The sequence below is a fragment of the Epinephelus fuscoguttatus genome, linkage group LG7 (genome assembly GCF_011397635.1).
Source record: "Epinephelus fuscoguttatus linkage group LG7, E.fuscoguttatus.final_Chr_v1".
NCBI lineage: Eukaryota > Metazoa > Chordata > Actinopteri > Perciformes > Serranidae > Epinephelus > Epinephelus fuscoguttatus.
This window is the reverse complement of record NC_064758.1, coordinates 737,675-763,681: the sequence shown is the minus strand read 5'-3', so window position 1 is coordinate 763,681 and position 26,007 is coordinate 737,675. Positions and strand designations below refer to the sequence as shown.

At 41.2% G+C, this 26,007-nt stretch overlaps 1 protein-coding gene across 2 annotated transcripts; it reads left to right on the top strand.

The window, feature by feature from the left end:
* Window positions 1-281: 281 nt before the first annotated feature.
* On the top strand, window positions 282-10,535 carry LOC125892010 (solute carrier family 2, facilitated glucose transporter member 1-like). Of its 2 annotated transcripts, none has more exons than XM_049581716.1 (10): window positions 282-386; window positions 2,875-2,967; window positions 4,917-5,077; window positions 5,177-5,417; window positions 8,097-8,259; window positions 8,608-8,795; window positions 8,990-9,094; window positions 9,194-9,295; window positions 9,378-9,581; window positions 10,329-10,535. In XM_049581716.1, exons 1-10 carry the CDS (start codon window positions 369-371, stop codon window positions 10,533-10,535), a joined length of 1,482 nt encoding a protein of 493 aa, XP_049437673.1. In that variant the 5' UTR covers window positions 282-368. The 2 variants fall into 2 exon arrangements, with proteins under 2 accessions (XP_049437673.1, XP_049437674.1); XM_049581717.1 differs by lacking the exon at window positions 282-386 and adding an exon at window positions 1,881-1,904.
* Window positions 10,536-26,007: the final 15,472 nt, after the last annotated feature.

Genomic DNA, 26,007 nt, shown 5'->3' with positions numbered 1-26,007 from the left:
TTTTGATGAATATTTGATCCATATCTGACAGTTATGCCAGGATCAGGCCTACCAGTCTGATGATACACGTGTTTGTCTTGCTGTGTTTCCCTCTGAGCGAATCAGCGCATTGATTCTACTACTCCTCTGGAGATGTGACAGCCCATTAAGATCCACTTAGTGCTGACGTCACTAAGCTGCTTACTGCAGCAGGTGAGTGGAGGGAGGAACTGAGAAAGATTTGTTTACATCAGTGTTGGACTAAATGATATTGCAGACATGTTTTTGTAGAAAGTAGAGTACCCTGGCCTAACGGATTACTACCATCTGGATTTTTTTTTCTAGACTCAAGTGAAGTCTGGGGTTTGTGAGTGATCCAAGCAGCCGGAATGGAGTGCAGCGGCCAGGTAACTGCTGCGCCATCACACCATCACACATGACAAGATTATAAACCCACTAGTTGTGGGACAAAGAGGCCAACAATGGTGGAACTCCAGCTTCTCATGTTCTGTGTGGTAGGTAATAGCAAAGCAATAGTGTCATATGGAGTGAGTAAAACATCTCTGATCAGATTATAGTCTATATAAAGTTATTCTACAAAGTAATATGGTCACTGTAGAACACACACACACACACACACACACACACACACACACACACACACACACACACACACAAGCAATCATTACACTTTTATATAAGTAGTCAACATACTTATACTATGGTTACATACTTACATATATACTGTTTTATAGGCAACAATGCAAAATGAACACTGCCAAGTCAAATTCACAAAGAGAATGTATTTCTAAAGCTTTGATAAGTATACCTGTGTTTTCCAAGTCATATCTATATCTAGACATATGGACGTATATCTAAAAGTATGACCACATACATTACCACAAAAAAAAAGTCCTACATTTAAAAATGCACTTTGAAGTAGGCTGTGCAGTAGGCACTTAGCCTACTAGATGTGGTAGGCTACCAGCAGAATGGCAACACTAGGCCCTGTTGCATTAATTGATACTGATGCATTAATAGCAGAATTTTACACTTGTAGTTTGTCAAGATGGAGTACTTTATGGAAAGTTGTTTAATTTAATGTAGAACAGTACACATCACTGTGTGACACTACTAAGTTGCTTTTGTGTGGAGTTGGGAGACAGTACTTGTGTGTATGTCCAACACAAGCACTACAGCTGACATGGAAGCCTGTTTGCCAAAAAACTGATTGCCATGTTGCTAAGTATAGCCACTCAGCTAACTGTTGCATTTATGGCTCCTTCACTTTCAATCAACAGCAAGGCCACTCAGCCTGTGCCTAATTGATCAATTTAGCTCAGAGGTATATTTACTCCAAGCTACTCTGAGCGACGTGCTGTCTGTGATGCTGAGCTGTAAGCACAGACAGAAGATAGATAAATATTCTTTGTAATATGTGGGTGCAATAATAAAGTACTGTTATGTCAAATGTTAAACTGTCTAGTGTTGTGGTAATTTTGACAGAAAATTTTCTATACACAACATTAGAGAAAATTTATTTATTTTGTTAGCTCAAATAAAACCGGACTTTTGAAATACATCTTAAAATGTTAGTCTAACTGAAATCATACTAAATCTAATTTCAAAGTCGGACTGACACACCCAGATATTGCGACTGAGAGTGGAATTCCTCCTGCATGTTTACAGTAAATTGGACCCAAACTGGCCTACTCTCTGCATATGCTCCACAGTTTCTGAGGTCGAGTAGCACTGAATGCGTAACAGAAAGAAGAAACCAGTAACAACATGGCCAAATCTACATTTCATCCGTACATTTTTGGACAAACAACGAGACACAGTTCATGCTGTGTCAGCTGAAAGAGTTAAATATTTTAAATTTCATGAACAGGAGGAAAACACGGAATGGCGTCTTGTTTGAAAAAGTGGTGGAACAGACCGTTCGGTCTGTGACGTAATAGGTCAACTGGAAAAGGGTTCAAACCAACAAGCTGAAAGGGGGCATATCAGCACCTATCGTAGTCAGACATACTTTGGTCAATAAATTGATCCCCCTCCTGTGTTTGTATATTGGGACAAGGAGAGCAGTTCAATTAAACGGCTTAGTTGAGCTATAACCGTAGCTCCTCTTAACTGTGCCTGTAAACTGACTGATTTTCTTGCTGTGTTAGTGACTGGAAACTGTGCATTTACTGGTATTTGTCCTGTGACTCCTTATATTTTTCTGTATATTGCTCACAATCAAATAAGTTTGGCCACTCCTGCTTTAGACAACACGTCCGGCTTAGGGCCCACTTATCCCTAAGGCCCCTGGCCCTGTGTCTAGCAGGCTGGTTTGGTAATTCATCCACAACACAATGATGTGTTGTGCTATATGGTAAACGTATTTACATTTGTATGTGTTTGTGGAAATGGCTCTATGGCTCAAATTGGGCTGAATAACATGTCAGAGACTGCTGAGTGATAGTTATTTGTTAAGAAGCTATAGCATGACAAGTGTAACAAATGCTTGCGTTTACGCTCTGCAGTCAGTGGCTGATACAAAAGGAAATCCCGGTTTTGTGCAAAAAGTAAAAAGTCAGGTGATCTGTCCTGTTGTCTCAGTGTTCATCTGTCTGACCCAATTCATACAGTACACAAACTAAATGTTGGCATGTATAAAAATGTATTTATCTCATCTTCTTGTTGTCTTCATAAAGGATAGCTGCATCTTTAAAACATTATAACATTAGACATTTTTCAAAGTTAGCTTGTTACATTTCTGTGGAATGTCTAAATCTACAGATCACACTGTAGGAGTGTGACAGGCTCTTGTTTAAACAGAAGATGTTCAAATGTTAAGACCACATGCATATGTCAGTTGCACCTTTATCTGTTTCCTGCTCATATCAACAGGTGACACCCCAGCTGATGATGGCTGTTGGGACAGCTGTGATTGGCTCTCTCCAGTTTGGCTACAACACTGGTGTTATCAATGCTCCCCAGAATGTGAGTATTTCATTGTGTGAGAAAAGAGTGAGGAAGAAGGAGGGAAAAGGACAAGGAACATACAAAGAAATGTGTGAGAATAATAATGCGGTATAATAGGAGAGCCATACAATAATGCATGCACTAACTAACTAACTAACTGGTAAAAGATACCGTTTAACAGAGGAGGGAGGGAGCGAGGACGTTGGCGTCCTAGTGGAGTTAGAGAGGTTAAGACTTATATAATCTAGGAAATAAAGAAGTTATAATTTACCGTAAAACTTCAATTAAAAGCCTGGTCCTAACAAAATGCACAGTCCCTTTTACTAGCCTGGTGTGGCTACACAAATAAATGACTGTCTCAATTAGATGCCTGGTCTGTTTATTTCATAGAAGTTCTTTGGTTGTATAAAACCAGGTTGTTGGCTACCTCAAATTATGTGTCCATTCCTCAATTACCCTGTAAGTTATTCATATTGTTTTAGTCTGTAAGGGTCCTCAGATCAAAAGAATCACAGTTTTTCATAAAAATTCATTGAAGTTGTGAGTATTTTTTTTTAATCCTTGAGTGCTGGAACTCACTCTCTCTCTCTCTCTCTCTCTCTCTCTCTCTCTCTCTCTCTCTCTCTCTCTCTTTTGTAACTGATATGTTATCTGGAGCCTAATTTCCTAATTTTTAAACAAGTAATATTCATACTGGTTTAAATAAACAATTTGATTGATTTCCTGATCTTTGATGAGTAACAGTTTTGTGCGAAGGGAATTAAAGGCCTGTCCCATATAGATGCCTGTTTAAATATAGGCCTATTGATTTTAGTGATTTAAGAAAAAAATATTGATTGAAGTTTTCTCGTAAGTGGTTATTATGCTTTCCATAATAATGTTAGTATACCCCAGAAACAAAGCCACATCTTCACTACTGAGACTGTTGTTTTTTACTGCATCATCTTTGACTTATCATCTACAGAACCTCTCAAGTCACAAAAGGTAATTTTTTTTTAAATCTTGTGCACACAAGACAATTTTGGGGGTGCACAAAATAGATAAAGATACATAAGGAAGCACATTTCGCACACAAAGAAGATCTTACAAATATATTATTTAATTAAAAAGGATGCAATACTAATTATCATATATATATATATAAGGAGTCCCCTTGTTTTTTCATACTCACCTACATTTCAAAGGCAGTTGACAAGCTACCAAGGCCATCAAATGAAGGTTATGTCACAGATATCTGAAATGACACTGAGCACGTTAATGAGATTATGCAGCACTTTGTTGAAGGTATTAAGGAGTAAGGAGCTCACGGTTAGAAGGCAGGTTAAGATGTAGTGCTTGCAGGTGGACTGCTGCCTAATCTCAACTGACCCCTTTAGTTTAATATGTAATGACCCAATGTGGGAAAATCACAAACAGCAAGATGCATTGTGTGTTGGTGATCCTCTGCTAAATGTCCTTTTTCCCTATTGGGACATTTTACCATAAATAATGTGTATGCTGCTATAGTGTTATGGTTATCTAATCTACTCTACCATGCATATTGATTTACAACAGTTGTCCTAAACTATGGATCAATATTAAGGTTAGACTTCATTGTCCTAGGCAAAAATCACTATTAAAGGTGAGAAATGGATCTGTACTTTGGCACAGCAGAGCTTTGAGATAAATGCTAACATGCTCACAATGACAATGTTTACCTACTGGTGTGTAACAGATATAATGTTAACCATATTAGTTTTGCATTGTCAGATTAGCACTATGATAGTGTAGCGTGAACTTCAACCTGATGATGGCTCTTCTACAGGAATAGTCAGGGGATCACTGAAGTCAGCAGTTGTTAAATTATTCCAGTGTGGACCGAGTGACTGATCATCATTGTGGACAGCCACATAACAAACCTTGAGACAAGCAAGTTGTCCTCATTCATCCAACACATTGAGTTTACTGTGTGTTGTTTTGTGGTTTAGATCATTGAGAGCTTCTACAATGAGACTTGGAGCAGCAGGTTTTCAGAGCCCATCTCTCAGACCACTTTAACAGCTCTCTGGTCACTCTCTGTGGCCATCTTCTCTGTAGGAGGAATGTTCGGTTCCTTCTCTGTTGGCCTCTTTGTCAACCGCTTTGGCAGGTATGGCTCTTCCTATGACCAATAACATTACTAATTATTATCACGCTTTCCCTTAAAAGAAAAACAGACGATTAATGACTACTCCTCTGCTCTCTAAAGGAAGAACTCCATGCTCACGGCCAATGTGCTGGCCTTTATTGCTGCTGCGTTTATGGGCTTCTCCAAGCTGGCTGCCTCCTTTGAGATGCTCATCATTGGACGTTTCATAGTTGGTCTCTTCTGTGGCCTCTGCACTGGTTTTGTGCCCATGTATGTCGAGGAAATCTCACCCACGTCTCTCCGAGGAGCATTAGGAACTCTGCATCAACTTGGTGTAGTGATCGGCATTCTCATGGCACAGGTGAGACCCTTAACATTTATAACACAACTGACTTCTTCATTTCCATTTTTCAGTTGCTTTAGAATAAAAGGAAATGTCCCTGAAGTTTGATAATATCAAGCTTCACACTGACCTATTACATGGACTCAAAATGAAGATGGAAGCTTAGAAAGTTGAAACACGACCCTGAAAAATAATTTCCAACAAACGAGTAATGCTACCCGACCCAGCAATAAGAATCATTTATTAACCCTTCACAACTAAAAATATCAATGCCTGATCTAAAAACTTGGAAAATTCCTTAGCATGTCAAAAAGCGTATTCAGACCTGGTATTTGTTATGGTGACTTGAACACAAGTGGACAGCTGAGACACATTGCCGTTCACACCTGTGTCTATTATGTGTCTCCAGCAGACCACGTGTTCAGATATTGCAGTTGCCTACGTCACTTACGCTACAAGGTCACACAGTTATTATGTCAACACTCTACCACTCTACCACTGGCTGCTATCATGCTCGCTAGTCATGTTTGTGGTTGTTTCTGTACAGCAACACTCAATCCAACTTATCACAGAATGAGCAAGTTTATAGAGCCTTTGTGTGCTGTCAACAAAACAACCACCACGTCCTGCACTGATGACCTAGTCCTTGTCAGGATGCACCAGGACACATTAGCATTTGCACCTCAAAAGATATGTGGTCAAATATGTCCCAGACTTCCTCGGCAATTGTGTGAGTGATCAGATCCCAGTGCTTCTTGGTGGTCAGTTACACTTGTGGTTAGCGCTGTCCACTTCTGATCGGATCATTCAAAATGCATGTTAACACCAGGTATAAACAGAGCCAAAGATTAACCACTGTTGCAGCTGTCTATACCAACCAAGACTCCTTTGTTAACAGGCCACCCACAGATTCACTGGCTACACCAAATGTAAACCCTTATGTTTTCTTGCCTCATACATAAGAGCAATCTGTGTGTTCATGCAGAATATTGAGCATGATACAAGAGAACTGAATTACTGTCAAGGACATAGAAGGGAAAATAGGTATACTGAGTTCCTGTATGGACAAAGCTGAAGGACAGATTGTTGAGAGCACTGCTGAAACATCCAAATGACAAATTGAGGCTATCCAGAAGAAACACAAAAATTAGGAGATCACATTGATGATTGAGATAACAGAAGACAATGTTGCACTATTTAAATCCTGGGTGTACCACAGGTAACAGAAGGAAACAACATAATAGTCTATTGTTTCTGCAACATGAGATGCCATTCATGCTTGAGTTCTAGTTCCTGTAACTCTAATGTATGTAACCACATTAACATATTTTTTGTTGGCATTTTTTGCCTTTAATTGACAGGAAAGCGTGAAAGGAGGAGAGAGAGAGGGAATGACATGCAGCAAAGGGCCACAGGCTGGACATGAACCCACGCCGCTGTGGCAACAGCCTTGTATATGGGCCGCCTGCTCTATCTACTAAGCCACCAACACCCCATATTGACTACATTTTACTACAACTATGTTAACATGCACACAGTAATCCACTCCTGATATGATTAAGGTTTTAACTTTAGTAGGGCGAAGGCACCACATTGTCATTATGCTAATGTGATAATGCTGAGTTATATAAACATATTAATCCAGTATCTGTCCAGTGTTGGAAAACACACAGCAGACTCAGTCAGTGCAAAGTAGTGCATTCACTGAAGTCATCAACAGGTTATTCACACATTCTCTAACTGACTGAGCCAACGAGACAACTTCATTCATAGTTCAAGAACATTTCATTAAGGGGCAAACAAGCTAAACTTGTTATGCCTCTCTTACACTCACAGAGCAGCTACAACACACCATGTTGAGGTTGACCTCTGACCTGCAGGCAGCTGTTTGACCTTCATTCTCTCCTTCATCCTCTAATTTATAATTGTAGACTGCCCAGATGTGATATTATGTGATTAAATTAAATCTCCAATCTACTCATGTAATTTGCTGAATTTGAAGGAGACATCTGATTGGCAACAGATAATTCCCTTTTGAAAAAATGCATTTGTAAGTGGAGCTGCAGCATGGGAGTTATATTTATACAAAACAAGAAATATTTGTGTGTGCATCAGAAATATATTTGTGAACCTTCTTTTCAGGTTGTCCGTTCCTTTGTCTGCGTGTCCCCTTAAGCGGAATGTGAATTGTGAATGTGGTATCTCAAGCACCTTGAGGGTTATTTCTTCAAATTTGGCACAAACATTCACTTGGACTCAACGATGAACTGACTGGATTTTGGTGGTCAAAGGTCAAGGTCACCGTGACCTTACAACCATGTTTTTGTCCAAAACTTAATAATTAATATGCTAATCATTACAAAATTTCTCACAAATCTCTACTGGGATAAAATGGTGCCACAGCCTTCTGCGCTGCCAGGGGGGACAATAAGTGTGGAGCGTCCACGTTTTCACAGACAAGGATGTAAACTGTAAGAGAAACTTGATTGGTGCTGTTGCTTGACTGTTTCTTTGTGTCTGCTGGATGTGCATCCATTTATAAATAACAATAACCATTTTAGTGTGCATTGAAAAATATTTTTGCAGAGAGAGTGAGTTATGTATAAATCACAAAATACATTGGTGTTACTTTGATACTCAATATAGTGTACAGTGTTACACGGTATGTGTAAGCAGTGTGTTGTGTGTGCTGTGTAGATCTTTGGGATTGAATCCATCATGGGGAACGCTGCCCTTTGGCCCCTCCTGTTGGGTTTCACTCTGCTCCCTGCTGTGCTGCAGTGTGTCCTGCTGCCCCTCTGCCCTGAGAGCCCCCGCTACCTCCTCATTAACTGCAACGAGGAGAGCAAAGCCCACAGCAGTGAGATACACACACACACACACACACACACACACACACACACACACTCACACAGACATTTGAATTAACACATTTTTCACACAGATACATTTCACAAAACACACATCTATAAAACATCACAACTTTGGCAAGAGTTTAAGGAACTGTGATGTTTACTGTGCTCGATACCAACTCGGTCATGCTTCTCTAAAAGTTACTGCAGTAAAATGAGCTGGCAGAAAGGTTGGTAATGCATTATCTTTTGACCACATATATCCTGCCAAACCCATCTGGCACCCTCCGTGTAAGGCAGCTTTATAAATCCTTCTCCAGGCTGGCACAGCTCTAACTTGATCTACTGTCTTCCAGTCTTGGTGAAGCTGCGGGGCACTGATGATGTCAGTGAGGACATGCAAGAGATGAAGGAGGAGAGCCAGCAGATGATGAGGGAGAAGACAGTGACCATCCCTGAGCTGTTCCGCTCCCCCATGTACCGCCAGCCTATCTTTGTTGCCATCATGCTGCAGCTCTCACAGCAGCTATCTGGAATCAACGCTGTAAGTCAAAGCAACAAACAGGTGTTGGTGTGTCCTATTCAGGGTCAGATAGATGAAGTCAGGCCTGGGAACATTTCAAGAACCCCCAGAAAGAGCTGAAGGGCATGCGTAGTGGGAACAACTGTGCAAACATACTAACTCAAATTCTAACGAATATAAAGTGAATGTTTGCTGTGTGATGTCATCATCTTTAGGTGTTTTACTACTCGACTGGGATCTTTGAGCGAGCAGGTGTGTCTCAGCCTGTCTATGCAACCATTGGTGCAGGAGTGGTCAACACTGCCTTCACTGTGGTTTCTGTAAGTCCCAAAAGAACCAAAAACAAAAAGGCTTAGGTGTTTATCTCTACAGCATTACATTTCATTTTGTACTAAGATACATTCTTTTTGTTTGTGCAGTTGTTTGTGGTGGAGCGAATGGGCAGGAGACCTCTGCAACTCATTGGTTTGATGGGAATGGCAGTTTCAGCAGTTTTTCTTACTGTTGCCATGGCGTTGTTGGTAAGTGTTTAAGATTATCTAAATCTATTTGGCTTTTTAGATACAGTGACTGAAAGCCTTTGTGCTGTGCTGCATCCCTCAGGACCAGTTCAGATGGATGTCCTATGTCAGCATTGTGGCCATCTTCAGTTTTGTAGCCTTTTTTGAAATTGGCCCCGGCCCCATCCCCTGGTTCATTGTGGCCGAGCTCTTCAGCCAGGGGCCCCGACCTGCTGCCATTGCAGTTGCTGGTTTCTCCAATTGGTCTGCCAACTTCTTAGTGGGAATGTGCTTTCAGTACATTGAGGTAAGACAGCTTTAATTTAATATGATATTAGAATGTTACATTTATCCTCAGTTCAGTCCAAACTGCTTTGTTTTTTATTGTGTTAACATAGGTTAACATAAGTTAACATAGGTAACAAACTACAATTTGGCTTTAGTAAACCAACTGTAGAAGAAAATAGAGAGAAATTTAAAGTGTATTAGCCTGTGGTCAGGACTTTTGGAAGTACCATCCAAATTGTTCCAGACTGTTAACCAGCAAATGTCGTCCACAGAACAGCAAAGATCCATCAAATCTGGAGTCCTCCTCCAGATTTGATGGATTGCCAGAGGTTTGCAGACAGAGTTTAAGAGCAAATAAATCTTAGATTCTAAACCTCTAGTTCAACTTCTCACATCTAGCAAAGAATGGAGTGGATTAATTGTTAAAGCTACACCCCACAGGACCCCATAAGCTAACCTGAGCTGAAGGTAAAAGAAAAATGAGCTTCTAGGGATATTGTACATAGTACACAAATCATTAAAATATCGTATTCCTTTGTCAGCCCATACATCTGACAATGTATCAATACCTCTTGTAGACCATTGTGAGAACTGAAAGGGGGCACCTCCTGTAAGACGATTGAAATGATTAAATATGGAACTATGAGTGCGATTTCTAACAACCACCATGTTTACACCTTCCTAACTGTTGACTGTTGCACACCTACTATAAGTTGTGCCTATAATTAAAAAAAAAAAGTGATGTTTTGGCTTTGATGTCCCACAGCAACTCTGTGGTCCCTACGTCTTCATCATCTTCACTGTCCTGCTACTCGGCTTCTTCGGCTTCACTTACTTCAAGGTGCCAGAGACTAAGGGCCGCACCTTTGACGAGATTGCAGCAGGCTTCCGCCAGTCAGCTGGTCAGGGTGCTGACAAGTACTCAGCCCCTGAAGAGTTCAACACCCTCAGGGGGGATGACCCTGACCTTTGAAAGCTGCTGTACATACACACACTCATGTGCTGCAAAGGTACCACTTACACTTTTAGGACACTTCTAATGTGAGTCAAATACCCATAAGCTAATGTTAGGGTCAGTATTACAGAAGAGATTTAGTGTTCACACAGATTGTAATAAAGACAGATGACCTGACTGAGGATATCTGTTAGTTACCACAGGCTCTACAACAGGCTTTACAACATACGACATCCCTCTGTCCTTATGACCCTCGCAGCGGATAAGGAAAAACTCCCCCAAAAAAACCCTTTCACGGGGAAAAAAAAACGGTAGAAACCTCAGGAAGAGCAAATGAGGAGGGATCCCTCTTCCAGGACGGACAGACGTGCAATAGATGTCGTACGGAACAGATCAGCATACTAGGGTGTAATATTACTACAATATTCATATTGTGAAGTAATATTTTTATTCAAAGCAGAAAACTGAACCCTCAGAACATAATTGGAGAGTCTCTGTACCTTTTTTAACTTTTGTTATGTAGATCCATTTTCTATTATGGAGTTAAAATGGTCTGCTTTAAAGTGGTAGAATAATTGTTTAAACTGATATCAACTTTCTCTGCTGTCCACAAGGTCATGGTGATAAAGTGAACCACAGTATCTCACTGTGCAGAAAGATGCAGTGTGATACTACAAGTACTTGTCTTTGAAGCATGTTGGCTCTGTAGCCACGTCCCAAACAGTGATGCCAAACAAGTTGTTCTGGTTTTGACAACTGATAGAAAATCTCTGCTGTTTAATTTTGACTGAAGTCATTAGGTCATCCAACTGTGCCATCAACCATTTATCTCCATCAACCAACTCGTAATATTCACATAACGGTATTGGATGGAAACACACATTAATATTTTTTGCTAGTTTTTTAGAAATGTGGGTCAAATTTGTGCTATATTTGGATGGAAACTTGACTTCTGACTTAGTTTTTCAAAATTATGAGCGATATCTAAGTACAAATTCAAACTTACTTAAGGTTTTTGAGTCCATGTTTGTTTACTACAAACAAATAGCTCAAAATTGCAGCTGCCATGTCTCGCTCGTCACTGTGGGTGTGTCAACAGTTTGCTCATTGGCCAACACTGTGTAAATAAGCAACCTATGACTTTCTCCAACAATTTTTGACTTTGTGCTAAACAGCACATCATCCTTGTATATGTAATCATGGAGGCAAAGAACTGTACTGTTCTTTTTTTCTTAGAACTAATTGTAATAATGATCCTCTCCTATAGTAATCTATTGTCACTTGGTAGACTAAAGTCCCTTTTTCACTGCACAAAAAAGTCCACCAATTAAAACATCTGGCTTTTTAATGTACTGGAAAGATTATAACTGGCATTCACACTCAGATAAAATGACTGTGTAGTAGTCACAGGCATTTATAGGCTCCAACTTCGATCAGCATTGATGGGAACACAACACCCGGGTGAACACGTTAATTTTAAGTCCCTTTATCAACAAGATGCAATGACACACCATCACAAAATACTGACTGTCTCAATTCAGTTTCAGTTTATTTAGAGTGTAAAATCACCATGGTAAAAACATGGTCTCAATACACTTTACAGAATCAATTACAATAAAAACGATCAAGGGAAAGAGTAGACAGCCAAATAAGCAAAAACACATAAAAAGACAAAGGAAAACAGACAAGGATATAACAGTTAGAAAACTCAAATTTCTCCAAAACATTGGGTAAAAAAGTATGTTTTAAGAAGTGTTTTAAAAATTGCAATGGAAGTGGATTCTTTAATATGTAGTGGGAGGCGATTCCATAAGTAAGGTGCACGGTAGGAGAAGGCCCTGCAACCAGTTGATTTTTTATTTACAGAGGGAATGACCAGAAGGTGAGAGTTCAAAGAGCGCAGGGGACGAGGCGGAATATAGGGTGTAAGTAATTCGGATAGGTAGGATGGGGCCAGACCATGTAATGCCTTGTAAGTTAAAAGAAGGATCTTAAAATCAGCTCTGGCCTGGACAGGCAACCAGTGCAGAGATGCTAAGACAGGAGTTATATGACTGTATTTACTGGTTCTGGTCAAAATTATAGCAGCAGTGTTCTGCACAGGTTGAAGACTATGAGTAGCAGATGCAGGGAGGCCAGAGAAAAGAACATTACAATAGTCTAATCTAGAAGACACAAGAGCATGGAGGACGATTTCAGCATTGCAACGAGACAAAACAGGTGAATTTTAGCAATGTTACAGAGATGAAAAAAGGTTGATTTGGTGATCTCCCTGATATAAGGCTGAAAACATAAAGTATGGTCAAAGGTGACTCCTAAGTTTCTTACGCACAAACTCTCCGTGATCATACATCCATCAACATTACAACAAAACTTGAGAGACAACTGCTTGTAATTAGAGGGCTTGATCACTACTAGGTCCTTCTTGGGGTCATCAGGCTGTAGTAGCATGTACAGCCAGACGTCACCGCATAGCATTGATATTTGATGCCACATTCTGAGATGATCCTTCCTAGAGGAAGCAAATAAACACAAAACAAAAGAGGGCCAAGGACAGAACCTTGGGGCACACCAGAGCTCACACTGGGGCATTCAGAGAAAGAATTATTGAAGTTAACACATTGGGTTCTGTTGGATAAATAAGAGTGGAACCATGAAAGTGCAGACCCATATACTCCTAAGCAGTGCTCTAGCCTATGTAAGAGGAAAGTGTGATCTACGGTGTCAAATGCCACACTTAAATCAAGCATTAAAAGTATGGAAGCAGACCCAGTATTAGCTGTGATCAGCAGATCATTAACAACTCTGGTCAGGGCAGTTTCGGTGGAATGACAGGATCGGAAGCCAGATTGAAATTTATCAAAAAGATTATTAGTGGCGGGCGGCACAGTGGTGTGGTGGTTAGCACTGTCACCTCACAGCAAGAGGGTTGCAGGTTCGATCCCGGGTGTGGGATCCCTTCTGTGCGGAGTTTGCATGTTCTCCCCGTGTCAGCGTGGGTTCTCTCCGGGCACTCCGGCTTCCTCCTACAGTCCAAAGACATGCAAATTGGGGACTAGGTTAATTGATAACTCTAAATTGTCTGTAGGTGTGAATGTGAGCATGAATGGTTGTCTGTCTCTATGTGTCAGCCCTGTGATAGTCTGGCGACCTGTCCAGAGTGTACCCTGCCTCTCGCCCGATGTCAGCTGGGATAGGCTCCAGCCCCCCCACGATCCTCAAGAGGATGAAGCGGTTAGAAGATGAATGAATGAATAAATGAATGAATGAATTAATTAATTATTAGTGGCAAGATGAGCAGTCAGCTGATTGGCAACAATTCTCTCAAGTATTTTAGATGAAAAAGGAAGAGTGGAGACAGGTCAATAGTTGGCAAGAACCAGTGGGTCAGAGTTGGGTTTTTTGAGGAGCGGTTTAATGATTGCAGATTTATATGCTAATGGGACAGACCCCTCGGATAGAGACATGTTGAAGATGGTGCGTGTAGGACCATTTAAGATGTGAAAGACTTCCTTAAAGAGGGCAGATGGGATAGGGTCTGATGTGCTCGTAGTGGGCTTAAAGGCTGCTACCAGTGAGGCTAGTAAGGCCTCAGAGGAGATTGGTTCAAACTGTGAAAGAGAGCTGGTGAACAGGGTCTCAGGGTGTAGATCAACTATGTTGCTAGAGGGGTGCTGATTAATAATCTCATTTCTGATTAAAGAGATTTTATCAGTGAAAAACTCATCAGCAGTAAAAGATGAGCTTAAAACAGGGGACGACCGGGTCAGCTTACCGGTCGTCCCGCTGATTATTCTTATTCATCTCAATCAACTTGGAAAAATAAGCCGTCCTAGCAGCAGAAAGTGCACGTTTATAACATTTAAAACCGTGGGACCAGGCAAGGCGAGAGGATTCAGATTTAATAGCACGCCACCTGTGTTCAAGTCTGCGACAAGTCCGCTTTAGCGAGCAAGTGTGGTCTGAGAGCCAGGGCACAGATTTAGTTCACATGCCTTTACTGGTTTTAAGAGTGGCGAAAGACTCAAGTGTTTCTAGCATTGCACTATTTATGTTATCAGTGAGGCAGTTGAGAGACACGTTCATGAGGAAGCTGATTCAAGTTTATCAGGCAGACTGTCAGCTAAAAGGGACTTAACATGGTCATTCATATGGCGAAAGGAGCGGGGGTTAGTTTCAGAGTGTACACTCAGCACACAGGACGCAATATTAAAAAAGATACAGGAATGGTCAGAGACAGGGAACTGCAATATGGATGAAATGCCAACAGTGACGCCTTTCGTAAAAACAAGATCCAATGTATTACCACGATTGTGGGTGGCATTTTTGACATGTTGGATAAATCAAAACTAGAGAGAAGATCCAGAAATTCAGGTGCTTTGGAATCAGAACTGTCATTAATATGGAAGTTCAGATCGCCCAGGAGGACTATGTTGTCATATTTAGTCAAAGCAATTGATAGGAGCTCAGAAAATTCAAATAAGAAATTGGGGTTATGCCTAGGTGGTCTATAAATAACCAATGCCAAAACATGTTGGTGGGTTCCAATGACCATGGCCAGGTACTCAAAAGATGACGCAGCACCAAATGAGCATACAGTACATGAAAATGAGTTTGAGCAGATGACTGCAAGACCACCCCCTGATTGGTCTTGCCTAGCAGAAAATAAAAAGCTATAGTCAGGGGGTGACGCCTCACTAAGAACAACATTGGCAGTGGAAGACAGCCAGCACTCAGTGAGGAAGAAGAAATGCAAACCATATTTAGTAATAATGTTGTTAATATGAAAGGTCTTGTTAGAGAGAAATCTTACATTTAGTAGTGCACAGTTGAGGTTGGCAGGAGGATGAGGGGGACATGATTACCTCTGAGAGTGCTGACATTAACCAGATAAGGAGAAGAACCAGAAGGTTTAGCAGACAGTGTACATCGATTACGCACAGGCCTGTTGTGAGTGAACAAGGAAGATGCTTTGTGTGTTTTGGAACAAGACTTGTAGCCAAAGATTGCAGAACAAAAGGCATTTCTTGTGAGAAATGTAACCGACGCCATCACAAAGCCCTGTGTAGTTATGGAAATGAGTTCACAAAAGAAAATGAGCCAGCAGATGCAGTGATTTCAGTTTCTCCCAGTGATTCTAAATGAGAGACTGTTCTTCTACAGACTGCCACAGTTTGGATAGAGACCCCAGTAAAACACCAGCTCACTTGCTGTTTATTAGACAGGGGGAGCCAACGAAGCTTTGTGCGGAAAGACATCTCCCGTGCGCTAAACCTCCCCAAAATAGGTGAGGAGACTCTAAAGTTACATGTACCACATGTACCACAAAATATTATTGGTAATCAAGTGAAATTAAGACTAAGTAACATCAGAAATGGCCAAAGTGTAGATTTAGTCGTTTTAGAAACACCTTGCATGTGCTCCTCCATAATGAGAGTAGCAGGAGAAGAATTACGCAGAGGACTGGAGTGCAAAGGCATGCAACTAGCTGACACAGCTGTGAGCGGAATGGAAATGCAGGAGCTGGGAGTCCTAATCGGAGGTGATCATTACTGGGAAGTTGTGACTGGAAAAGTTGAGTGCCTCTCTGAATCAATGGTAGCGCTAGACAGTAAGTTTGGATGGCTTATCCAAGGCACCGTGTGCATGCTTAATGCCACACCTGAAACAGAACACACAGAGGTGGGAACTCCTTAACGTGAGTGTTGGACTAGATGAACAAATAAATCACGCACTGCGCTCCTTCTGGAAAACTGAATCCATTGGGATTGTCACAGAACGAGAATCAAAGAAAACTGACGAGGAGACGCCGCAGCTGTTTGAAAAGTCTGTCCAGTTTAAAGATTCAAGATATGAGGTGAGCTTACCTTCGAAGAATGAATACAATGATCTGTCCTCTAATTATGATGTTGCCAAAAGATGTTTTGATTAGCTTGTTAAAAAGTTTCAAAGTAACGTGCCACTTTATGATCAGTACACTGATGTACTTCAAGATTATGTCAGTCAGGGCATCGTGGAGAGTGTGAAAAATATTGCCACTGAAAATCCCACGTACTATCTCCCCCACAGAGCTGTCAGTAAAGAAGAGCGTTTAACCACAAAGCTCAGGGTGGTGTTTGATGCTTCTTTCAATTCAATTCAATTCAATTCAAAGAACTTTATTTATCCGTTAGGAACTTCGTTTGTGCAGAGCATCAGTGCGTGTACAGTTCACATAACCAGCAACGCAACATAATATACCGCATGCATTCAGCAAATACCAACAATCAACCATCAGTTAACAGTCAAAAATTGGAGAGAAGAAAGCTTGCCAGCACAATGAGAATGATGATGAATAGGTAATGATAAAAACAATTGTTAAAAATATGGATAGTAAATAAATACATAAAAGCAATCCATGGTCAAGTTAAAGGAGTGGTGTAAACAACCATGTACATACATAAATCAGACATTCATGAGCCATGTACATATATATACATACAAATTACATGTACACATACATACACATATACACACATAGGTCAGGCATTCATGAGCCGGATGAATGTGGGTACAAAGCTTGACATGGCTCTCTTAGTCCTGAATGCAAGTGATCTGTATCTCTGGCCTGAAGGTAGCAGACTGTAGTGGCTGTGCAGTGTGTGAGTGATATCTGAGGCTATGTGTGTACCTTTTAGTTTAACCCTTCTGTTGTAAATGTTGATGAGTGATTCCTGCTCCAGTCCGATTATTTTACTGCTCATTGTTATGATTTTGTTTAGTGGGTTGCGATGGATGTTAGATAGTGAACCAAACCAGGCTGATATGTTGAAGGTGAGTACAGATTCAATGAAGCATTTGTAAAAAGCTGTCAGGACTGACTGATGAACCTGGAGTCTGCGAAGCTTTCCCAAGAAGAAGAGACGCTGCTGACATTTGGAAAAGATGGTTTCACTATTTGATTGAAAGGTGAGTCTGTGATCAATTATTGTCCCGAGGTATCTGTATGACTCAACCCTCTCTATCAGCTGGTTATTAACTGACAGGGTGGGGATGATGGTGGGGTTATTGCGGAAGTCGACAACCACTTCCTTAGTTTTTGAAGAGTTGAGGTCAAGGCAGTTCCGCCTGCACCACTCTGCAAAAATGTCCATCTCAGACTGTAGTTGTCCTGGTGTGTTTGTGATATCCATGATCACAGTGTCATCAGAATATTTAATGTATGTTATACCTGGGTTAGTGCTTCTACAGTCATCAGTGTACAGAGTGTACAAGACAGGTGAAATTACAGAGCCCTGTGGGGCTCCTGTGGAAACAGCAGCGTCAGTACAGCATCATCCACACCCCTGTGTTGTTTATATGCAAACTGAAGGGGGTCAGCATGCATACTGACCTCCTTCCAAAGCTGGGAAAGAATAAGCCTTTCAAAGCCTTTCATTACCAGAGATGTTTATGCTACTGGCCGATAGTCATTATCGCAGGTGGGATTGCTCTTTTTGGCTACTGGACAAATGATGGAGTATTTCCAGAGTGACGGGATTGAATGTTCAGCCAGGGAGCAGTTGAAGAGATGGCAAAAAACACCAGCCAGCTGACTACAGCAGGACTTCAGCAGCCGCCCACAGATCTGGTCAGGTCCTGGTGCTTTGTTTGGTTTCATCCTCTTTAGCATGAGCTCTACCTCTACCTGTTGCAGCTCCAGGTTTACTTCGGTGGATGTCACTGGAGTGAGCTCAGCTATTAGCTCCTTCCTCTCCTGTGAGAAGTCAGACTGGTCAAACCTGCAGTAGAATTGATTAAGGTCCTCTGCCATGTTAACGGGTCTCTTGTCCCTGTATTTAATGATGCTGAATTGTTGGGGAGTCCAGCCAGTGTTTTAACGCCTTGCCAGGCGTCCCTGGCATTGCCTTCCTGAAAAAGTTTCTCGACCCTCTCCTTGTACCCTCTCTTGGCTGCTTTTATTTCTTTGTTCAGTCTGTTCTGGATGAGTTTAGACTTGATTCTGTTTCCTGAGTTGAATACTATCTTCTTTTCATTTAGAGTTTTTTTCAGGGCTTTTGTGATCCAGGGCTTGTTGTTAGAAAACACCTTTACAGTTTTTGTAGGGACAATCATTCCCTCACAGAAGGTGATATAGTGGGTAACCACCTCAGTGGCATCCTCAAGGCTGCTCCTATCAGTGAACACGTCCCAGTCCGTGCATTGGAAGCAGCCCTGTAGAGTCTCAACTGCATCCCCGTTCCACCTTTTCACCAACTTCTTGGCCACGCCCTCTCTCTGCAGCTTTGTGCGATAGGCAGGGATCAGATGGACAGCATTATGGTCTGCAGTACTAACAGGTGGTTTTTTGTATGCTATATATGCGTTCTTTATATTTCCATAACAGAGGTCGATTGTTTTGTCACCTCTGGTAGCGCATGTAACATACTGTTGGTAAGTTGGAAGAGTCTTATTTAGCCTGCAGCCATTAAAATCCCCTAAAATGAGAACAGGGGAGTCTGGGGATGCACTTTCAATCTGGTGGACGCAAGCAGCTATAGCCTCTGACGCGCGTATGATGTTGCCAGAGGGAGGGATGTAGACAAGAACTAGAGCCAGCTGACCAAACTCCCGGGGAAGATACTTGGGTCTGAATGACACAGCCAGCATCTCCAGATCAGGTGTACAACAAGAGTCTTTCACATCAGCAGTTCTGCCCCAGTCTTTATTGAAATACACACACAACCCGCCCCCGTGTTTCTTCTGACAACTCACAGTGTCCCGGTCCAATCTGAGCGGAGTACCGAATCCGTCCAGCAAGAGCTCGGAGTCCGCGATCGTGTTGTCAAGCCAGGTTTCAGTGAGACAGATCAGGCTGGCCTCCTTGTACACCCACTGGCATGATATGTTTGCCTGTAGTTCGTCCAGTTTATTGTGTAACGAACGCACATTGGCGAGCATAATAGAGGGAAGCCATGGGCTTTTCCCAACTGTGCCGGTCCCATGCAGCTGGTTGTCTGTCTCTGAATGACTGCTTAATGACGGGCCCAAATCTGAATCCTGACTTATTAAGTATTTTGTTAAAGTTCAGACAACATAAAGTGGCATTTATGGCTGACATCACGAAAGCTTTTCTACAGATCTCAGTCAGAGAGCAAGACAGAGATGCATTAAGATTCCTCTGGTTAAACAACTTGCCAAAACTCCGTGAAAAGGCTGATGGAACCATCATGCGCATGACCCGAGTACCTTTTGGCGCATCCCCCAGTCCCCTTCTGTTGGCAGCAACTATCAGACATCATTTGAAAAAATATCAGCAACAATATCCCACTGTGACATCAATACTTGATAAATGTCTGTACGTTGATGATTTAATCTGCAATGCTCCCAGCTTACAGGCAGCCGCCGACCTCTCCATGCAAGCCAAAAGTATCCTGAAAGATGCAGGGATGAATCTGTGTAAATGGAGCACGAATGCTGAGGAGCTAAAAAACCTGTGGGATGAAAAAATGGAAAACACAGTGAGTGGAAATGTTGAAGTGAAAAATGATGTGTTAAAAGTTCTTGGACTGACAGGGACAACTGAACAAGATGACTTTGTTTTTGACTTACGGAACACAAAAAGAGGGGTGTTATAAGCTGTTACAAGTATCTTTGATTCTATTGGATTCCTCTCTCCATTCACAATCAGAGTAAAATGCCTCTTTCAACAGATGTGGGAATGTGGACTTGAGTGAGACAGTGAGTTACCTGAGGATCTATTACATCTTTGGCAGCAGTGGAGCTCAGAATTGCCCAACATCAGAAAAATAAACATCCCCAGATGTTACCATGTTGCGCTCACAGATCAGAGAAAAAAAGAAGTGCACGTCTTCAGTGATGCAAGTGAAAGTGCATGCTGCGCAGCTGCTTACCTGAAAGTCATCCCTGAAAATGGTGAGTGCACAGTAACCCTTATCACATCTAAAACAAGAGTAGCGCCACTTAAAAAAGTTACGTTACCCAGACTTAAACTTCTCGGTGCGCTAATTGGAGTTAGACTCAGTCAGTATATTATTACGCACCTTGATATGGATAAGAGCCAAGTGAAAATGTGGAGTGACTGTATGATAACTTTACACTGGATAAAGAGTTCTGCGAAACAGTGGAAACCCTTTGTAGAAAACCGAGTCAGAGAAATCCAGAGTTTTACAGAACCTGCAGAGTGGAATTTCTGCAGTGGAAAAGACAATCCTGCAGATGTTGCAACAAGAGGAATAAGTGTAACCAAATTGCAAGAAAGTGGCAGAGTGGCTCAAAGAGAGAAATTAATTATTGTCACAATGACGCCGAGCCACATGAAAATGATTATGCTGTAAAAGAAAATCTAACTGCTCTGGAAATTACCAGTTTGACCAGTGCTGAAAGTCCAGCTAAAAGAGAAATATTGCAGATAAAAAAACACAGTGACCTTGACAAAGTCTTACATGTAACTGCCTGGGTCCGAAAATTCACTCACAACACCAGAACACAACCAAAACACACAGGAGCATAAACAGCTGAGGAGATCGCGGACGCAGAGCTTTACTGGATCCATGTGACACAGAGTCAGAGTTTCCCTGAGGAAACTGCTAAACTGAAGAAAGGGCAAGAAGTAAACTTTCACTCAAAAGTCAAGCCTTTAAACCCCTTTTTGGATGAAAAAGGAGTGCTGAGAGTGGGAGGCAGGTTACAAATGTCCGTCTTAAAATTTGAGCAAAAGCACCCCTCTATCCTCCTGACAAATTCAACATTATCTGAGTTGATAGTAAAAAACTGTCATCAGCAGGTGCTGCATTCTGGGCTACAGGACATCCTCAACCAGGTGAGAGAGCGCTTCTGGTTAATTAAAGGAAGACAGCTGACAAAAAAGTTGGTGCATGCTTGCTTAATCTGTCGTAAATATAAAGTCAAAGCCGCTCATAGATTTCAGCTCCCTTACCTGTGCAGCGCATCGAGGAAGCACCTCCATTTGAAATAACAGGAGTGGATTTTGCCAGCCCTCTGTACACTAAAGACCAAAACAAAGTCTACATTGCTCTTTTCACCTGTGGAGTAACCCGAGCTCTTCATCTTGAATTAGTGACTGACTTGACAACTGAAAAGTTTTTGCTGGCATTCAGACGTTTTGTGTCACACAGAGGATTGTGTAAAATCATATATTCTGACAATGCAAAAATGGTCAAACAAGCTCATAAGGAGTTAAAAGTATTATGGGATTCCCTGTCCTCTAAAGAGTTGCAGGAATTCTTCGCTAAAACAAGAATCACTTGGAGGTTCATTGCAGAAAGAGCTGCTTGGTGGGGTGGAATGTGGGAGAGAATGGTGAGGTCTGTGAAGACCTGCCTGCGCAAAGTGATTGGAAAAGCATCCCTGAGGTATGAAGAAATCGAAACAGTTTTGACAGAAGTGGAAGCAGTTGTTAATTCACGTCCTATTACCTTCACCCACACCAGCAGCAAAGAACCTGAACCACTGACTCCTTCTCACTTTCTGATTGGCCAGCGTCTCACTGCGCTCCCATCAGCTGGGAAGACATCAGCGGTCCCTGACACCGAACGATGTCTATGAACAAAAAGGTGGAAATACTGACGGTTGTTGATGAACAAATTTTGGACGAGATGGAAAAAGGAATATCTCCTTGAGCTACGTTCTGCTCATTGCTCTTCTCCAGTAAAAAAGGTCACGGAGTTAAAACCTGGAGCTGTGGTGTTAATCCATGAGGAAAAACTGCCCAAAAGTTTCTGGAAAATGGGAAGAATGCGTGAAGTTTATGTGGGCAGAGATGGAAAGGTACGTTACTGCCTTGTCATATTACCTTCCAGACTTCCTGTAAGAAGACCTGTACAACTTCTTTATCCTCTGGAGCTGGATTTGTGATGAGCTACCCTCTGTCAGCCTCATCAGCTGGGAGTCTGTTACAGCTTTAACGGTGCCTAAAACAAGCGCACCCCTTCAGTGACGCCTGCCGTTCACACAGAAGTTATCAATGAACTGATTAACTGGGGGTGGGGTTATATATACTACTATTTTCATTGTTCAGATGAGCTTTTTCAGTGTTGTGAATAAAGGCACGTAAAATACATCCAAGTTCTCCTCTTCTTTGAAACAAAAGATGTTGTACAAAATTATCGATAAATACAATTGTGTATCGTCCGCATAACAATGGCAATTTACAGAGTGATTTCTAATGATGTTACCTAAGGGAAGCATATATAGAGTGAATAGGATTGGTCCGAGCACAGAACCTTGTGGAACTCCAAAGCAAACTTTAGTACGTAGAGATGATTCATCATTAACATGAACGAACTAAAAACGATCAGATAAATAATGAATTTTGAAAACAGACAATGCACGTAACAGGCTGAAGTTGACACAACATCCCACAACATCAACAACCAACACACCCAGGGTACCTTGGACATCATATATCGACATGGAAAGTCCATGACTAAATAGAATGTGTTGTAAAAAGGGTATCTGTCAGTTTCAAAAAATGTATCAAGTTGAATCCTTGCACATACCAAAAAGGGAAGCAGTCAGAGTTAAATGCAGGACAAACACTTGAAAAACCAAGGAAGCTCTGTTTTAGAAAAAAGTTAAAAAGCCTTTATTGTGGCATGGCTGGTACAAAGTTAAAAACAGGGACCAACGTGTTTCAGCTCCTCAAATGAGCCTTCATCAGGGTTGAGGTCCAAACAGTCTGAACACAAGTATATAATACATACTGACAATGTGACATCAATTAGTGATTAGAACATGGGGCACACCTGTGTCTTGCTGGTAGGCTGCTTACATCATCAATCAGTGACAGAACACTGACAGGTAGGTAGGAAGGTTTATTTTATTTGATATGGACATCACAATTAAATTGAGACTGTCCCAGTGGACAGACCAGATGCCTTTGCTTAGGTGTGTGTAGCACACGTGCTAATTTTCAACACCAGTCCATAGGCGGCTTTTCTGAAAACACAGAGCATATAATTAACAAATGGGATAAAACAAACAGATGTTATGATTGCAAACAGTAGTATTCAAAGATCACAGAGCATATGATCAGCAGTAGGAGATAAAACAAACAAAATTCATGATCGCAACCGTGGTATTAGTAACAATATTAAACTAAGTCCATATTTATACATGTGAACATTGTTGTTTTGCTTTTAACCATGCTTTTAGTCCTCTGTTAAAAGCAATTGTATCAGTCTCCAGTTTCAGGTGAGTGGGTAGAGTGTTCCATAGGTTAACGCCTTTTACTGAGAAGGCAGATTGTCCAAATGATGTTGTACACCTGGGAACAATGCAGTCACCATTGTAGGAGGCTCGTGTGTTCATTTGACTTGAGCTCAAACGTCTTTTTATCAGTGCAGAAAACAGGGGTGATACATAGTTATAAAGACATTTAAAAACCAGTCTGATATTTATGTAAATTATGAGATTTTCAAATGCAAGAAGGTTGTGTTTTCTCAGGATGCCACAGTGGTGCCATCTCATGGGTTTTTGATCCATAATTTTTATTGCTTGCTTATATATTGCTACTACGGGTTTCAGAGTGACTTGAGAAGCTTGTGACCATGACGTGATACAGTATGACAAATGGGAGAAAATCATAGCATGCATGTAAAGATGTGCAGCTTTGCATGACAGGTCTCTTCGGATAAAACGAAAACAGTTGAGGTTTGGTTTAACCTTCTTGCAGATGTACTGTACTTGTTTATCAAATTTTAAGTTCTTATCTAATATAATCCCCAAATATTTGACCTCATTCACCTCAGTAATTATTTCATTTTTAATCTTCACCTCAAACAAGTCGCACATAGGCTTATTGCGGATAGAAATGCACATAGAAACAGTTTTCTTAACATTCAGGGTTAAATGAGACAACTCAAGCCAATTAGTGACTTTCTCAAGTGCTTGTGTCAGGTGGTCAGCTGCTTTGCTAGCTGTTTTAGCAGATACATAGATGACAGTATCATCAGCGTACATTTGGCAGCTGACACCTGGACAACTTAGCGGCAGGTCATTAATGTACATAGTGAACAACAGTGGTCCAAGTATGGACCCCTGTGGTACGCCCATGTTGTTGGTGAGAAGTTGGGATTTTTCCCCATTTACCTTGACACATTGTTGTCGTTCCTCCAGATATGACTTAAACCGCTGAATGGCATCTGCAGACAGTTATACGAACCCATGAAAAATTAAATAAAATGTGAAAATATCAAAAACAAAATAATCATAACAACAATGATTGGGTATCCAATAAAAAAATAAAAAATAAAAAGTAATAATAACACTGAAAATAGAGAAAAAAAGGAGAAAAACTTTGAAATTAACTGGAAGCAGTGCCTGGAGGCAATGTCCAGAGGGAATCCTGGGAGGGAACAATGCCCTCCAAGGGTGATGTCAACTGTAGACCAAAGGAAGAGAATACTTATTTTACAGAGGGAGGATACTCATAGTTTACAAAAAGACAAGGAGCATAAAAGAGGAACTTTACAGAAGCCCTATAAAGAACACTAAGTACACTAGATGGAACCAGAATAACTGGGTAGAGTACAGAACCATCTGCTATGAACTCATAGGAATGGAGAGAAGTCAGTGTCTTCATTCAGACCTGGAAAGGTGGTCGCTCTCAGAGTCTCCAGAAGGTTTCTTGCTGGAGAAGATGTTTAAGTCTGTCCCCTCCTCTGAAAGACTTGTTGATGACCTCAATGGCCATAATTCTCAATGAGTTACAGTTTGTATGTCCAGCAGCTTTGAAATGATTGGCCACGGGATAGTTAGGATTGTTAGTACGTATAGCATATTTATGTTCAGCCAATCTATCCTTAAGCCTACGTTTCGTTCATCCAATATAAAAGCAGCCACACTCACATTCAAGTCTATAAACCACATAAGTAGTATTACAGTTGGCAAAGCTTTTAAAATGGTAGATTTTTTCACTGAAGACATCTTTGAATCTGTCAGTTTTGATGATATTCATGCAATGATGGCAGCTGCCACACCTGAAGTTGCTGACTGGACGTTGCAGCCAGGAGGACCCTGAGAGGGTGGAGGGCAGATGGCTCTGAACCAACTTGTCCCAGAGTGTGGGGACCCGTGATTTTACTTGAAGATCCACGCAGCGCTTCCACCCCTTTTCTCACTGGGTATCTGTCAGTTTTTAAGTAAATCACAATGGTACTTACAGACAAATTTCACCCTCATTTATACAGCAAATATTTTAATATTTTAGAGAAAAAGCACGTTTGTTTTTTTTGCAGAGTTACTTAAGATGATTGATACCACTTTCATATCTGTCTGTTAAATAGAACTGGTTAGCTCAACTTAGCACAAACAGTAGAAATGTGGAAACAGCTTGCCTAGCTCAGTCTAAAGGTTACAAAATCCCCTCAAAATCCTCCCACCAATACTGTTCCAAAACATTACTGATTAGCATGTTGTATCATGTTTGTTTAATATGTACAAAGTGTATGTAAAAGCCAAATACAAATGACTTGTAATCTGATTTGGG

Coding starts and splice junctions, on each gene's coding strand:
- LOC125892010 (XM_049581716.1), top strand. Junction 2,968..4,916: donor TTATCAATGCTCCCCAGAAT/GTGAGTATTTCA, acceptor TTTGTGGTTTAG/ATCATTGAGAGCTTCTACAA. Junction 9,296..9,377: donor CTGTTGCCATGGCGTTGTTG/GTAAGTGTTTAA, acceptor TGCATCCCTCAG/GACCAGTTCAGATGGATGTC.